Below are 18377 nucleotides of genomic sequence, written 5' to 3'. Positions count from 1 at the left end.
TCAAAGACAAGTTACTCTTGCGTGAATTCACGCTCCCGGATCGCAACGGTCTTTTGCTCGGGCGTAAAACTCCCGCAGATGGAGGGAGATTAAGCTAGCCATGAAGTGGTTTGCTCGGAACTTCTCCATAAAAAAGAATCGTGAATAAAGAGACACGTAGACGAAAGAAAATAACTAACATAGCTAAGCAGATTGGTTCAAGTAGCACCAGGCAGGTGACCTGAAGGTTCTAGAAAGGAGGTACGGACCGGCAACCGCAGTTAAGGGCTTATTAACAGCCGTCGAAAGACGCTGTGTACAGGCCACCTCCAAACATTACTATTGGAATTGTATTTAGAAGACTATGAGTAGAGGAGTAGTCATCTCATAGTTGAAATAATGATACAGTGAACCCTGAAGCAGGCTGAACAGATCTTGTTTAAAGTCCAAAAAATCGCTTGCAACCGAAAATATAAATATGTGGGAATCTTAATGAAGCGAAACCTAAGTCTGTTGAAACACAAAATATACTGGAAAACAAAGATAACAAGTCAGTATTTAATTTAGGATAATGTTATAGGATGATCACCTGTGGGGGGTTGATGGTGAACGTCGTGTGGGTACAGCTCTGGTGCCTCGGCGTGATTACGCAGCACATTGATTGCATCATCTAATCTCTCCTCCATTCTTGCGCCCTGCAAACAAATGTTTCACTTATAGATAGATATATAAATAACTATACCAAAAAAATTAGGTATCTATTTCAAAGGTTTCCAACCTCTGTTTGAGACTCAAAATAACAAGTGTGGACAGTTTAAAAAGGTTTACTTATTATTAACTTAAGCTGACATAAGTTTTCTGATTTATTAATAACATGATGAAAATGTATTGAAAATTATATTTGCACCAGATAATAGTAGTGATATATCAATCTTTGTTTAAAATAATTTTGTTAATGCATGATATTATCAGAGTTTTAAATTAAAAATTTAATTTTAAAATAACTATCTATTAATAATAAAAAATAACTATTTTTTATTTTCTTGTATCAAGGCAGATATATATTGTTATAGCTGTGAAGGAGTGTATGTGTGCCGTTTGTCAGCAAAAAAACTTTTGTAGCGATTTCTAAAAGTCCTGTATAAAGTGATCACTTTAAAATATGATATCCCAAATCACTTATTTCAATGCGATAAGCAAATAACTTCAGGTAGTACGAACTCTGCAGGGACATTAATAATAATTTTAATTAGTGGTATACCAAATTTTTAAAACGCCTTTTATACTGTAATAAAATTACAGGATAGGGTATACCATACATTAAATGACAATAAATGATCTATACATTCAACCCTTATAAACTATTGCACCTATAACTAATCAGCCTGTATAATTCTCTGGTTGAGCCCATTTTTATGTACACAGATAACAATAGAAAAAGATATTTTAAACTGTAAAAACATATAAATTTATAACACTTCAAAAACATTATCTAGCCATATCACGCAAAAATAATAAGCTAGTAAATCCATGCCACAAGATCTACAAAACTAGATCCAACACTTCGTTAAAAAAATAAACTATACAGATTATATAAAACCATTCATGCATTATTACAATCACTTACTGGATATTATAGCTTGTCAGCAGCAATTAACGCTATAGCTATAACAGTTATTTATAACGAATCGCACATTTAGCGGGTTATGATTAATTTAATATATTAGTATGTTGTCGCGGGCTAAGATTCACAACTTCGTTGGATTCCCCGATGTGATACATATAGTGTATGTGTGTGTTCGTGATGTGAACGGCAGGTAAGATCATGGGTGATGTAAGTGGGAGATGTGAGGATCGCAGGGATTGTGTGTATCGCAGAGGGCATAAGTAGAAGGCGAAAAGATTTAAGAGATGCGAGTGGAATATGACAGGATGATTAGGATACGAGTGGAAGGTGTGCGGATCATGGAAGATGTGATTTTAAGATTACAGGATCATGAGGATATGGGAGATTAGAGAAAAATGGGGGATGTGAGAGGATCTTGGGGAATGTAAGCATATCATGAAGGATGTAAGCGTATCATGAGGGATGTAAGATGATCAAAGGGGATGTAAGAGGGTCACAGAGGATGTAAGAAGTTAATGAGGGATATAAGAGGATTATGGGGGGCATGGGTTGGAGATTGATGAATCGTGAAGGATGTGAGAGGATCATGGAGGATGTGAGAGGATCATGGAGGATGTGATTAGTACGTGACAATGGGAGGTATAAGAGTCATGAGAGGTGCGAGTGTCGAGGGAGATTTGGAAGATTGTGTGTATCAAGAGAGTTAAAATAGGCGTTGGGATGAAACGGAATTTAACTGACAGGGGTGCAAATTAGAAGGGATGGGATTGGAAGGTCTGTCGAATAGAAGAGAAGGAAGTAGAAGGTTTGTATATTAGAGGATATGGGAGTGAAAGCTGTTTTGATCATGGGATATGGGTATGGGAGGTATAAGGAGCACCAGAAGGCGTTTGGTTTGGCGTGTGTACTCACTACGATGTCGGAGTGGTCGCGCAGGAACACCATGGCCTCGTCCAGCTGCCGCTGCTCCGCCGGCGCGCCCTACCGCACCGCTCACCGTCAGCGCTCGCTCGAACCCGCACCCTACCCACTAACACTATGTCCCACTATATCCCACTCTACTCTATACTCCCCCGATCGCTATTTAGAACCAATCACATTCTTCTTCGGTTGTTGTCAAACTTTATTTAAATTATAAATAATTTCTTTATTCGAAATTTTTAAATGACGTTAGAGTAACTAGTGAGTTTGTAAAGTTCTTTGCGATAGAATCTAGATTCTGAACCTAATAATAGCCTATATATTAATACATATTTAAATGTTTTTTTACATAAATTTCATTGACTTTTGTACAATACTTTTGTTTACTGTACTTGTTTAAAATTTACTAACATTTAGAGGATTTCGAGAAACGCAAAATAGCATATATTTTTATTAAACATATTTTAAATGTTTCAGGACTAGCCAACTAATTGCTAGAATCAATAATTCAATTGTAAACTTTATATCGTTTTATTATTGTGGTACATAGTCTTTTTTACTGTTTTGTATTAAAAATGCAAAACGTATAGAATTTTTTTTTTCAAGTCTTGATAAGTTTAAATATCTTCCTTTTTCATCTTTTCTTTCTTGGAAAACTAATATCTCTTTTAAAAATTCATTAAGTAGGTTTATACGCGCGCGGCAGGAATGTTTTAAATATTTTATTTATATATATTACTGTAATTGACAATAATTCGTTTCTAATATCAAAGTATTATATTTTATTGCTTAACCAATAATAAAATAAGTCATACCCCGGTTTATTACCAAATTTCTATGCAATTTTCTTCTCAATATTATTTGCAATAACCGCCATCTATATCTAACTAGCGGTACTACAGCGGCAAATCTACAACGCCATCTAGTTCAAACAACTCAAAACGTAACGCACTAAATTCAAGATCTAATCGGTCCACAGGTTGCGGAGCGTTAGGATAAGGGTTCTACGCAAGTCGCTGATATTAAAATAAAAACACAACAAACAACAACAACAACAACAACAAAATCACTGTACGCCATGTTTTGCTGTTCATAAAAATAACAATTGACTTAAATTTACTAATCAAAATAATGTAAATATTTAGCAATACATGACGTTCTTTATTATAGTATAAAAATAAAAACAAATGAAGCCATAGAAAACAATTAGACTTGTTTAAAATAAGAACATATTTTTCACTTTTATTTTTTTTTTAATAAAACAACACAAGTCTAAATTGTTTAAAAAAAAACTAATTTAAAAGGGTTTATATACAAAATCATAGAGCCATGTTCCAGAACATTCTTTGAATAGTTAGACTACAAAAAGAAAGTCGGAACATGTAGCAACCTAGTGAAAGTAATTTAATTATTGATTAGTTACGCACATGCTAAAACTCATGCCAAAAAAGAAAACATCAAATATAGGCTGAATTTTAATTTTTTTTTCTTTTTTATTTACACTATTGCCAAAAGTGCATATTCAAAATTAAATTCTATGATTTATAAAGAAATAACATGTCTAATGAAAGTTAAAGAGGTGAATTTCAAGGTTATTAATGTTGGCAACATTGAGTCAGTTTTGACAACGTCAAACTTCAAACTTTTAATAGTGTCAAATAGTGTTGGAATTTAAATATATGTTATTTATAAAACTATTAAAAGAAACAGAAAATTTGCGAGCATCATTATTAAATGGTTCCCTTATGTAAAGAATTAAATTGAGTTAATATTGGTAATAAAATATGTTTACACTCTATTTTGGACTTAATTTTATGGACTTAATTGCAAGTTTTTTAATTACAGTAAGTTAAAACTTGCCTGTTTTTATTAAAAAATTATCCCTTTCTTATTATGTATACTAAGATTTATTAATTACAAAAAATAATCAAGTATCAAGAACATTTTTGTTTATACAGTATAACATATCAAGATTTTGAATATTTACCGCCTTTTTCACTTTCAACTTTTATTAGACAGTCTATATGGGTTATCTTACAAAATTAAGGATTTATTGAAAACTACACTAAAAACACTGATGAGATTGTTATATATACAGAGGTGTCTGTATGTATAGTGAATAGCCGTGAAAATGTACCATAACATTGTGAGGGAAGACGGCAACATGGTGCTGGTGGCCGTTGGGTAGCACGTTAGGCACGTTGCCCACGGCGCCCACGGGACCCACGCCACCCACCGAGCTCACGGAGCCCACGGAACCCACGGCTGCCCCTGGCGGTGACGATACGCCCGGCCAACCCGCCGCCTGTTGCTGTAACATGCACAGAGTTATATTAATATAAAAAAATTGTAACAATTTCCTTTTTGCGAGTGAATTTTATAATATCTTTTATCAGTTGTATTCTTATTGTCAAAAGGTACATTTCAAGCCAATTTAGTCTCTTAATGATTTTATACGAAATATGTCGTGATGAGTTAATACGAGTACACAGCTGGAAATGTTTTCGTATATAGAGTGTAACAAAATCAAACGTGAACCAGGGATGGGGTTCCTCTAAATGAACCGGATAAAATGAGAAAAATTACAAGTACGCAAAATATGTTGAACATTCAGGATAGGTATTGGCCACCAGGCCACGATCATGTTTCATCCATCGGTCGTGTAATATCGTGTATATATATTCATTCATGTACCTACATGCATAGATGGATAGTAAAGTGGTGGTATACCTGTCCGTTGTGGTGGTGCATGTGGTGCGCGTGGTGTGGCGAGTGTTTAAGCGGGTAGAGGCGCGTGTGCAGCGGCGGAGGCGAGTGCACGGGCGTGGAGGGCGACGAGCCGTACGACGAAAGGCTACCCGCCTCCGCTCCTGCCCCGCCCGCAGTGCCCGCTGCGCTCGTGGCCGCGCCGCCGTACATCTGCGAGAAGCGATGATCAGTAACGCGCTTGAGTTGTATTAACAATGTTCCGCTGTTTTGGAACTATCGCAGTTGTTAATTCGGCGAATGAACATAGCCTAGCGAATTGGTCAGTCGAAGTATAGAAGGCACAACGTGGCCACCAGGATCTAGAGTAGCGACAAAGGCCGGGCATGTGCAGCAAATCGTCAGCGAATCTTTTCACGGGTAACAATTTAACAAAAGTTTTAAATTTTGCGAACAGCATTGCATGTAAATAAAAGATATATTAATTCTTGAAATTCTTTTCATAGAAAACTATTAATTGAAAACATTCAACATACTTCTCTTGACAGTTCTTTAAAATTTGGTGAATGATTGGTAAACAAACAACAGCATTTTTTTTAAACGGCGGTTTGAATGACCTCGTTGTTGCGTATATTGAAATATTCTGAAAAGTAATTGAAGTCAAAAAATAATCTTTCAAAGTGCCGCATGTTGGCTCAGGCTGTTATTTAAATTGAAGAAGTAATATGTCCATTCCAGTGAAACTGCAGTATGAAGCATATAGAGCAGATACTTTAACTTCGCTACTAGAGGTTTCAAAATAAGCGCTCTTTTTTTCGATTCGGAATTTGCAAATGCCACTTGGACAGGAGTGTAAGCCAGGTCTAAAATAAAAAAGGAGTAATTTAGAAAGATTTATCAGTAAAGAAAGGTTTGCTCACCGGCTGCAGCGGCGGTTTGGTGAGCAGCATGGTGTCGGTCGGCGAGTGTACAGGCGCGGCTGCTCGGAATGAGGACATGGGCGGCAGGGGAAGCTCCGCGCCGCCCGCGCCCGCCGCAGCCGCCGCCTCGCCACCACCGCTGCCCGCTATGCCTGCAAGCCGTCACCACAAATTCATGGCCACACATCACCAAAGCAAGATGCGGTTGTAACAGCTCTGTATTATTGGTCACAATACTTTTTAGTTACACCTTTCGCTACGAACGCCTATACTCGTCATATGCGTGACGGCCTGTGTGTACAAAGTCGCCTATTGACGTCATAATTGTATAACATTTGATCATTAGTTCATGTGCCCGTAATGTCTTTAATTGTACGCATAGTGTACATACCGTTCAGCGTTGTCACAGGAACGGATGATACTGCCGTAGCACAAGGATTTTATTATTCGAACGCCATCAGAGATTTAAGCTCTAACGTATTTGGGTCGAAATTGTAAATATTCCACGATTGTAAATAGTCACTAAATAGATGTTACACACACCTCGATCACAACTGGCTGTGACTCCCTCGCCATCGAAGAAGACTCAAAGAAATATATTCACGAATAAACACAGTGATTGTCAACACCAACGGTATAACGCGTGCATCAATACACCTACTTGGATGGTTGGTTTGGTAGTTGGTGGTACACTGTTGCATGTACACTGTTGGGAGTGTATTAGCTGGATTGTATGTATATTGTTAAACAGTCTCCGATGACGCTTATATTAAGGAATTAGACAGATATCCGGTCAGAGTCAGATAGCCGGTCCAAGGTTGGACAGGGTCAGTAACCTGGTACGCAGTTGGGTGAGTTCAGTTGGTTTGTAAGCAATATGACGGATTCAGTAAGCTGGTATGCAATTGGACAGGGACAGTAAACTGGTACTCAGTTGGCCAGGTACAGTTAACTGGTACGTAGTTCAACTGGGTTAGTAAGCTAGTACTTAGTTAGACAGGGTCAGTAAGCTGGTACGCAGTTGGACAGGGTCAGTAATCTGGTATTCAATCTGGCAGTTGGTGGGTACCTGGCGAGGTGGCATAGGGGTCATGCTGGTAGGGCGGCGGCGGCTGGTAGTAGCCGGCGCCCCACTCGCCGCCCGCGTAGTACGGCTCCTGGTACGACGCACCGGCGCCTGCGCCTTTCGGTGACGCGTACCGACTGGGCGAGTCGTGCCCGAATTCATCGCTGCCGTACTGAAAAAAAAACCACAAATCTATTAGAACGACAACCTTGTATTGCTTTTACTCAATTATAAAAAAATATTTATAAACAGCACAACTGTATAATTTAAAGTTAGTATATTTTTCGAGTTATAAGTTTTACACGTTTTTTTTTATCTATCAAGAATAGCATATTTATATTTTTATTTTTTTGCGACAATGTACAGGCTCCGATGACGATTTTTTTCATAGTACGCGAAATACCTGACGTTCTTTATTTTAAGCTCGTATTTATTATGGAAGGTTATGGAAAGCACTTCATATAGAAAATTAGATCATCATAAAATCCAAAGCATCTTTCAATATGTACTAAATATGGAGTACATTGACTGAGATAATGATGACCACGACATTCTTATGAAGACCAGCGTGTCGCGTTTCGACTGCAATTCCATGTTGAATAGGTCCGCTTGCTCACACATACACGGACACCGTTCCGTTAATGACTAAGGAATAGTTTAATGAATATTTCCAATTAAATATTACATTATTTGCGAGTACATTTTGATACAGTTGGTGCAAAAATAATGTCATAATTTGAACCGGGAGCCAATTTATTAAAAAATTCATAAAAAAGATATCTTTTGTTTAAAAAAGTTTATTTGAAAGTGTAAGATTGAGGTCATTAATTGGAAAAAAATATCGCTCAAGTGACCACCTACAGAGTTGATGCATAATTGCGCCAGTTTTACAGCATTTTTGACTGTTGCTCGCAAAACATCTGGATCTAAAATTAGTTTTCAAGGCTTCTAAGGTACATGATTAGTAGGGGGTAACGGCGAGATTTTAAAAATCCGCAAAAGAATAAGTCTGGTGCTGTGTTAGATCCGGCGACCTGGCCGAAAAAATTCACACTGCGTTAAAACAACAGACCAAAAACTTGTCAAATAAGCAATAACAATAATTCCACGTTCGGTGTGTAATGGGACATTGCTTAGAGACAAAAAAATTCTCTATATATCTACATCATAAATATCAAAGCATAGTGATATTTTGCACTATTTGTAAAAATTAGGGCACGTTCACACTGAGCGCGAGAGGGCGTCCAAAAGCTACGTGGTGGTCTAATATCAGAAAGGAACTGGAAACCCGTCAACTTGATGCAGAGACAATCCAGGATAGAGTGGCCTGGCGCAAATTGATAAGAAGACCCGACCCCAAATAAAGGGAAAAGGGAAGGAAGAAGAAGAGGGCACGTTCACACTATGACATTACTTTTGCGCCACCTGTTATATATATGGTGTGCTATAAACATATAATTATTATGATTTATTTGTCGGACATATAATACCGCGTGGTATGGTCTCCGCGGCGCCGTCGTGGCCGCCGAACACAATGACTCTCGTTTTAGATTCGTTTCTGGAAATGCGATTTCGTAATTCGCAGACAATTACTCACACGCTCGATTACCGGTTACAGTTATCCTTGTTGGTTTAACAAAGCGATGATATTCGGACATGAATTGGTTTGAGCTCCTTAATATAGATCGATTCGTTGATATAGTGTTATAAAATATTAAAAAATTATGCGAATACAGTTGTATAACATACTAGCTGTGGCCCGCGACCTCGTCCGCGTAGAATCTTACAAAAAAAATTTTTTTTTTCGTTTTTATATTAATTATGTGAGCCGGGTATGATTTTCAATATTTACAAATTCTTATGTCACCCACATAACTCGAAATGTCATCATACGTTCGCTGTTTTCATGAAGCATGAATTGTCACGGCAATCTATGTAATTAATTGTAATGACAGTGGCGCTATCTGTCGAAAACTGGTCATACCAACTGAGAAACGTTCGTGAGCGCATACACAACTTTCTTAAAGGTCATCACACGATCAAATGCATAGTTTATGTTTCTATAAAAGACATACGGACAAACATCCATATTATATATATGTATAAATAATGTGTAGAATTTATTGTTATACGCTTCTCAAAGTGCGGAAACATGATAAATAACATCTTCCTTTCAGCTATATGACGTCCACAGCTGGAGATAGAACTATTCCATAGACTTCCAATAAGAGTAGTAGGAAACTGTATGTCCGAAGGTGTCATTCGACGGCCTTAACGAGTCCATCTGTTCACCTTTTGGGTGAAGACTCGTTATCTCGAGACGGTGACGTCAATATAGGGCAAACGGCGTAGTTTGACAACCAGTGGGGGTTGAAAGGTGCTCGAAAAGCGACCTTGGCCGGTTAAAAACCTGACCTCCCTACCTAACTTTGCTGGCGACAAAGTCAGGGTCGGGGCGATCTTTGGGAGATAACTACTACGTCCATCGACTGATATGTCGATGCTGATGAGAGGTTATATATTTAATGGAATCAGGCGTTACCTTGCGGAAGTCCATCGTAAGTAAGAAAAGGACCAATATTTATTTAGCCACTACCGCACATGCAGTGGTAGTCGTGCAACAGAGTGCACCACCCGCCAGCCCTCTGTCAGCCAGTGACTCTGTGTTTGGCACTAATCGTGTAACATAACTCCTGAAGATGCCCCGTCGAGGGGTGAAACACGTGTTGAGTAATTTGGCGGTGGCGGTTGTGTGATTCGCATTGTTTGCCGCATACGCATTTATTAGCGGGCTGGCGGGCGGTGCACTTTGCTGCACGACTACCACTGCATGTGCGGAAGCGGCTAAATATTGGTCCTTTTCTTACTGAGAGGTTATATTACCACAATGATCCGTAACATCTAAGTACATTCACAGTAGTAAGAACACGAGGATATATTAATACCTCTAACTTCTGAATTATTAACAGTATTGTATAGTAAGCTCTGTTATTAACTTAAAAAGTTTTTCTTAAGTAATATTCAATAAGGCGTAACGAATTTTTAAGTAACTTTACAAAATTTTCTGATAAGTTTAAAAGCCTATTGAAGTCGTAACTTAAACGGAACACGAAGTGGATTAATTTTAAATGCCGAATGCCTTAATGAACCATCGTTACGAAAAACTTTGATAGATATCCTTTTTAAAAAAGTATTAAAAAAATAGGAGTTATAAGAAACAGATTAGTAAAATAAATTCAGATAAAATAAAGTTTTAGGCGTTCGTCCACCTTCGTTGCGCTTGTTGCTTCGTAGTTACCACTCCAGAACTGTAAGGCCCCAGTGGCCATTCGATCTATGCCTTATGATGAAATGCCATTTAACCCTCCACTGTCCGCGGTTGTTAATTCACGCCTGAGCACAAGTACTGTTGCAGCCCGTGAGCGTGAATTCACGCTTGAGTGACTAATCTGTGATTTTTCTTTTTTTTTAATATTATAATAAAGCCTTAGAAATGTAGGCTTTACTGGAATACGATGGCATATGTGATTCTTTAGTTCTTTTAGCAAAAATCTTCTAGAATCTTTTTTATCAATAGTTTTTAAATTCCGATGTTCCAGTACCGCGCGATGTAATGACCACGCCAGTCCTCTGGGCAACCTCTTGTACTTTCGAACTCTACTGATTCCTTTATTTCTGATCAGCCCTCTCGTATGCCTTTGAGTTGGAAAGCTACGTGACTTACAAGTGACTTAAAAGGTCCCCTTGAAGGGTCCTTGATTCTAGTTTTAAATCGATTGTAATACTAAGCGTCCATCCGAATCCGGGGATCGCAGCATGTTAATGCTAGCTTCGCTACCTTCATGGCACGTGACTTCTACGCCCTGTCTTCACGAATTTGCGTAATCTACAAATGCAGTACGCAGTAGACTATATACAGTCACGTTGAAATTTCCTATTTGATCTCGAAGATAAACACCAAGTACGTTTGGCTGGTTGAACGAATATGAGCTTACCAATTGGTAGATCACGTTTTAATGCTTTTCATAGTACGACAATATCTTCACAAATATTCAATTGCAAATATTAAAGTATTTAAACGTATTGATCGAGAACTTTCTACCGGACAGCGGTAAATTTGGCGGCGCGAACGTTATTGTCTTCCGTATGAGGCGTTGCATTTTGCAAGAGGACTAAGTTAAAGTGGAAAATTTCACAGGCACTTACTCAACGCGGGCGGGCGTAAGATACTTCCATACTCGTCCGACACGTTGCGACACGCGCGAGTCCAAGCCTACAATTAAAGCTCATTGTTGAGAGTACACTCGCTGACACGGAAACGTGCGGGGTGTAAGGAAACATACTTTATACTGTCGCGCGTCGCTGAATATTCATTATTGATAATTATTTAACACAAGTAGCTGTATATTTTTCTATTCTATTCTAGTTTCGACAACAATGGGATGTGTGGTGGTAAATTATACAATTTTAGTTTCAGCAAGTATCAAAAATAGTCAATGTATCTAACTGTCACATTATTCATTTTAAAATTCTTACGCCCCCATATGTAACACATATATTTCTACCTTGACCTCCTTAACAATCACATTACCCACCTGTGGGACTTGAAACCCACGTCGGGAATCACTGGCCTAGACGATGTACGACAATTACATCAATCAGCGACATCTAGATTCAATAGATTGAATTCATTAAAAAATTTAACAACTTTTCGCAAACATTTCTGTCGTCGAGTGTACAGCATTAGTAACATTCGAGTGTTCTGTATTGTGTGCTCTATTAGGCACCGGCTTGTGACCACGCTATCGGGACGGCCAAAAACAGCTCGCTCCTATGCCTAATCAAGAGGGATTTGCAATCGGAAAGTGTACTCAATAGTACGTTCCGATAATTTGAACACGTTTTTTTTTCTAACAACCAAAAATATTCACACAGGTCATTAACCTCACGGTATAATCTTATCAATACTGTGAGATACTTCTCAATTGTTCTTTCTTCTACTTCAGATAGTAGCAACCAACTAAGTCTAAGTTCATTAGTCGGAATACTAAACCGAGTGTTATCGACGGGTGTCAGCCAATGTGCCTTCGAGGCGATTCTTCAGTAAAGTCACTGCAAGGATATCTTCAGCGATTTAAGAGCTGGATAGTTTTCCCATCTGAAGAAACTGTATTAAATAGCAGCCGGAAGCCTTCTAGCTTCGCTACTTTAAAGCGTATTAAGCTAAACGCCCTTCAACACGCGTAAGCTTATCACTTGGGCAGCAGTGGTAAAAAAAATGATAGTCATTTTCAATATTATTTTTCATCGCCGTTGTGAATACGAGTCAAAGTCATATGAGAGACAGAAATCGGAGAATAAATTATATAAACACTCGAGTCAATTCCGCTCCCAAACATTTTTTTAACACGTTGAACGCCAGACTAAAAACCATGTTTATTTCAGTGGGCCGCGACGGACACCATGTGACTGCCATCATGATGGATCCAAGAGGCCGCGTCGGACACCGTGTGTCCGCATGCCCTCGATCACTTCAGAAGCCTCAAGGGAGCCAACGGACAGTGTTTCGACTGTTTTTACCAAGGCATGTGACCCGCGCGGCCCCGCAGAAAAATAATGGGTAAATTGCTGTTTCCGTAAGTCGCCCATTATTTTTAAGGGTTTTACTGACAATATTTGCAAAAAAACACCTTGGCGATTTTTTGACGATTTTAGATTTAATGGTGTGGCCCCAGAGGACAGTATGCTGTCGGACACATGGTGTTCATGGCGTTCAACGTGTTAAGCTAAATTAAGTTTTTTGATGATTTTCACAAGGCTCTAGCCAGCTCTAGCTAGATATTCAATAGAAACCTTCTGTATTGAGTAATTTGGCGTTCTATAGAGATGTTCTCTGCCGAGAAATCTGGGAACGAATGACTCACACGGCCCGGCGCCCGCGACTGACGCAGCCGAACACGCTCGGCTTCCTGTACAGGATCGCACTCTGTATAAAGTAACAGATATTGTTTTAATATCCGTGACTCATTGTAAGGTGTACATGGCTTTGCTTATCGTCAGACAGATATTCTAATTAATTTTTTAATAGATAACGACTATTAGTCAGTTGACCCAAAATATTTAAGAATATATATATATATATATATATATATATAATATAATATGTTTTCTTAAATATATTCATAGCTTGTACATTTTTGTCTACCAACGCAGCGCATGCCAATGTTCCTCGATCATATTTTAGGACAGGATCTTTTACAATGATTTTTTTTTAAGATTTTTTACTTGCGTTCTCCTATCGTTCTTTACAGTTTTTATTACTACATATTCTTTCATTCATCACGTTTTCTTTTGTTTTTTCCTTTCATTAACATTCCGTATACACATCGTCCCTCTTCTTTCGTCACATTATTTCGTATCACAGTTATTTATAATTTTATATTTCTATTTAAAAAAATTTTTCTCTTTTTAACATAATTTTAAATTTTTCTCGACCTTCCATCGTAATAAATTTCTTCTTCTCTTAATATTTACTTTTATTTTTTACCTCCTTTATAATTCTTTTACAGTATTTAAGTAATTTGTCGAGGCGTTTTTATTTACCATTAGAGAGGCGATGGTACCGCTTTCCACTCTTTCTTCCAGCTTGACCTCACACTCACATCTCTCTCTTGTGACAACGACACGCTCGATATCGCGTACACCACGGTCAGGATAACAGATGCATAAAGGACTAAGTAAGAAAAGGACCAATATTTAGCCACTTCCGCACATGCAGTGGTAGTCATGCAACAAAGTGCACCGCCCGCCAGCCAGCTGATAAATGCGTATGCAGCAAACAATGCGAATTACACAACCACCACCGCCAAATTACTCAACACGTGTTTCACCCTTCCACGGGGCATCTTCAGGGGTTATGTTAGCATAAAGGACTCTCCCTGTGGACTCCACCTTAGAAACCTGAAAGCCTCGTGGCCTGCTTATTGCCATTTCGACTTGCCAACCCGCTGATCTATGGTTGGCTGATATATTCAGTTTCGATCTCGTAAATAATTTCCAACAGATATATCTTTAACAACGCCAAATCGCTTGTCACTTGAGGCAAACGAATAAAAAAAACAATTAAACGGTTAATTTGATACTTTTTATTGCAAACTAACGATCGAGATTTATATCGCGGCTCACAATAACCCAATTTGAATATTAATACTCGTCGTTATTTCGAGGGTCTTTACGATATCGTCGGACGATGATATCATACTTTTACAATCAAACCAGTTAATTATATTTTACGGGTTCATATTAAAACTATCGTATCGTATTTCTACAGCATCGGATAGAAAATGATACACGATAGATACGTTCCTTAGAAAAGCGTGCAAATAAATACATACGACATACAGTAAATTTAGGTATACGTTTTGCAACTAAAAAATCGTGTAAGATGATAAAACTAAATATTTTCCCAAAAAATACCGTGCAAAAGAAGTAGTCTTGAAACTAAGTTGTTTTATTCCAAAAAAATGAAATTAGTGTACAATGAAAAATACAGTCCATAAATACAAATGAAATAAGGAATAAAAATATTTTTTTCAACTGCTTGTCGCTACTTGATAACAAGCTGCGCGTTCATCACGGACTATACCGAAGACGCCATCATCTATAGTGATACGTCAGATACCTTCAGCACAACTGTCGTGTTTGATTCAAATAAAGAATTTCGTTAATTTTTAACGGCCTCTGTTGTTCTGTTGTTGTTGTAAACTGGACCACGTCACTAACACATCTATGGGCATAAACTGGCTGACATCTTCTTTATTATGTACACCTTTGTTACGGCATTCCCGCAATTGTATTTTGTTGCTATATACATAAGTCTCTTTAAAACATCGTCTAAAATGTTGCTTGCTTGGTTTCGGTTGAAGTTGATGCTGTTAGCCCGGAGGCTTTTAAAGCTTCATGGGTACTGAGTTCACGGAGCGGAAGGGTCCGTGAACAAGATTTAAAACTAGAAACTAAAAGCTGGTGGGGCGCCCACCAGTTGGACGGGTAGAGCTTTGACGGGGTGTGGTGCTGGCCACAGGCGGAAGCGGAAGGGTACGTGAACATAAATATAATACAGAAGCTGTACGATGACGTTCGCAAACAGTAAACCGCTCTACTCGAGTAGAGCTGTGTAGCCTATGGAATCCAATATAGGAATCGAAACCGCGACTAATAGTAAGTAGTACTAATAGTAATAATACATGACATTACATCTACAATGTAAGATTACATTTGAATATTTCAAGTGTCAATCCTTTGTCTTATCAGTATCGATAAGTATTCCTTATCACAACACAAGCGTACACGATCGTCGCAAAAATAATTTAATATCTAATATATAAGATTCTCGTGTCACGGTGTTCGAACTTGAACTCCTCTGAAACGGCTTGACTGATTTTTACCAAATTAAATATGCGTATTCAGTAGGTCTGAGAATCGGCTACTATCTATTTTTCATACCCCTAAGTGATAAGGGTGGTCCACCCCTAAATTTTATTTTTTAGACAATTTTTTTGGTTTTTATTTTTTTATGTTACAGCATACAAGAATACATACAACCTTAAATTTTCACCACTCTACGATCAATCCTTACTTTTTATTTGTAAATTAAAATATCAATTTTTTTTTTGCAAAACAACGTTTGCGGGAACAGCTAGTTTACTATAATAATTATAATTTACAACAGGATAAAACATTTGTGTGGAATAGAAAATATCTTACAGCTATGGCAGTGCGGTGCGAATGTTTTATAAACACGCGGCAAATACCAGCTCAGTGTAAACTGCACCTTATCGGGCGTACTGTGCACTTCGTACAAAGGGCTAAAGATTGAACACGTATGCGAAATGGTATAACGCGGTACGTGAGCAGCGACACGCACCAATCGCACACACCGCGTTCTGCTTATCGACAGCAGCGACCTTTGTACGATGTTTACGAATTCCATCCAGGATCATTGCTTGCACTTTGCATAACGGAAGGTGATATCGATTTATTATCAATTGAAATTAGAACTTAAAACTTACTCGTGATGATTTAAATAAAATCAAAATAACATCGAGTCACAACGCAATTTTATAATTTATTTATTTTATGATCATAAACATGACTCGTTAAAATTAATCAATCAAAGAGTAACCATCGAGGTTCTTGGCAGGTTCTTTTTGATAGCATCAACATTCCGAACTTGCTAGTAGTCATTTATATATGTGTGTGTGTGTTCCTACGTGTGTGCGTGTGTGTGTGTGCATGTGGGTGTGTGTGTTTACACATCCATGGCTTGCATTTTCAAATGTACTTAGCAAAACCTATTTGAAGGAATAAATATTTTTAGTTTATCTCACATGACAGCAAAATGCTTTAAAGCAGTGACCCAATGCAAGGCTCACGCTCTGCAGGTAGGCATTTTGAATGTAAAGAGAGGAAATTCTAAAGTGGACTCGACACTAGTTTAACCCTTTCGCTTTAATATTAAATTTTTTTATTACATAGAGGGGCATAAGTATTTTAAAAAAGCAAGACTCTTAATAGTTTGAAATATACCTAAATCAGCATTGCTTTGAGCTTTCACACTTTATTCTACTCATTTTGCAAAGTGATTATTCCAATACTCTATTGGAATACCGACCAATAACTTCTGGCAGTACAAAGTCTACAGCAAGAGAGAGAGAGAGAGAGAGAGGGAGTGGTAAACAATAATTATTTTTTAATTTTTAGTAATTCGAATATTGAAAACGCGTTTTCTTACTATATCATCATTGCATTATTATTTACATAACAATAGACTTTTATACATTAATCGACAGAAAATGAGCCATACATTCACACTAAAGCCTTTTTACACCTATAACCAATCTTGTATTTTCCTCACTAATGGTAAAATAACATACGAGTTTTCTTCAAAAAAATACTATAGGGACTCAATTCGGATTTTTACTGTTTCTTCGTTTTTCTTATAAGTATGTTTTTATAACGTATGCACTTGCATCTATCGATAACTTCAATCGATCTCACGTTTTCCCTCTTTGAATAAGACATGAATAATGATCACTATATTCCGCTTCACTCTGAACAACCCCAAGCCAACAGGCGAAATTACACACCGGCCTGTCTACCCGGTAATCAGGCATCGTCCCGATACAGCCGTCAATTACGAATACGTATCTCGTTTCAAATCCATTAGACGTAGCCGGTGTATTCTAGCGGGTCTCACAAAATACACGACCGTTCGTCAAATAGTTTCATATATTTATTGTCACACGTTCTTAGTTCCGTTCCGTTCTGTTCTGTTCTGTTGTTTTTTCTTTATGTTGATGTGTTTAATACAGCTACGACGATACAAGACGTTACGATGAATTTTGCTATATCACATTTCTCACTTATTAACATATATCAAGTAATAACATACTTTATAAAAATGAATGTTTATCTGTATGTCCTTTATGCAATCGTAAACTATGATTTGATCATGTGATGATATTTAACGAAGTTGTTGTGCATTAGCTCACGAATTTCTAAGTTAGTATAACCAATTTTCAACAGATGGCGCCACTGTCCAATTCCAATTTAAAAAAAATTGTGATGAATTTTATATATTCTCATGACAATTCATGCTTCATTAAAACAGTGAGAAACTGATGACGTTTTGACTTGTGGATGACATAAGAATATACGTAAATTGTGATTCATGCCCAGCTCACATAATACAAAAACTAAAAAAAAAACATTTTTTTTTATTTTCCATGTAGAACAAATCATGGGGCAAGGCTGTATTTCAGATAAAATATAAATCTTTTGTTGCAACTAAAGATTATTTATTTCGTCTAAGCCTCAATGAGATGTGAATGTATCATGTTCATTTAATATTTACGATAAAATCACAAATCGATAACCGACAGTTATTGTTGTTCTACACGATTATCAACGGGGTTACGTAGAAACTGTTTCCGGTGTTGTTTTTTTTCCACCCCGTCCCCGCATCCGGCGGCGTGTGAAAGGCACTCGAGAACGAGTGTCTCAGATCGCGGCATCGACGAATGATAATCATTAATTCTATTTCGGGAACAAACGGGCGAGGGCAATCGGGACTTTGTAATGTGAAACTTATTCTTTA

The 18377-nt window shown here is 37.7% G+C and overlaps 1 protein-coding gene across 2 annotated transcripts in view; it reads right to left on the bottom strand.

The window, feature by feature from the left end:
• The window catches only part of da (daughterless), a 59482-nt gene that overhangs the window by 13034 nt on the left and 28071 nt on the right, over positions 1 to 18377 (bottom strand). For both annotated transcript variants that reach the window (XM_068766204.1, XM_068766203.1), the window contains exons 3-8: positions 7223 to 7391; positions 6154 to 6305; positions 5258 to 5446; positions 4665 to 4838; positions 2519 to 2587; positions 569 to 674 (exon numbers count right to left, since the gene is read on the bottom strand). In XM_068766204.1, coding sequence (XP_068622305.1) covers positions 569 to 674; positions 2519 to 2587; positions 4665 to 4838; positions 5258 to 5446; positions 6154 to 6305; positions 7223 to 7391 — 859 coding nt within the window. The remainder of the gene's footprint in view (positions 1 to 568; positions 675 to 2518; positions 2588 to 4664; positions 4839 to 5257; positions 5447 to 6153; positions 6306 to 7222; positions 7392 to 18377) is intronic.

Source organism: Battus philenor, unplaced genomic scaffold, assembly GCF_028537555.1.
Source record: "Battus philenor isolate CCGP_79_NKW_IND1 unplaced genomic scaffold, ilBatPhil1.0.hap1 SCAF_20, whole genome shotgun sequence".
In the NCBI taxonomy this organism is placed as follows: domain Eukaryota; kingdom Metazoa; phylum Arthropoda; class Insecta; order Lepidoptera; family Papilionidae; genus Battus; species Battus philenor.
Note: the sequence above shows the minus strand (reverse complement) of the source record. Positions and strands in the feature narration are given on the sequence as shown.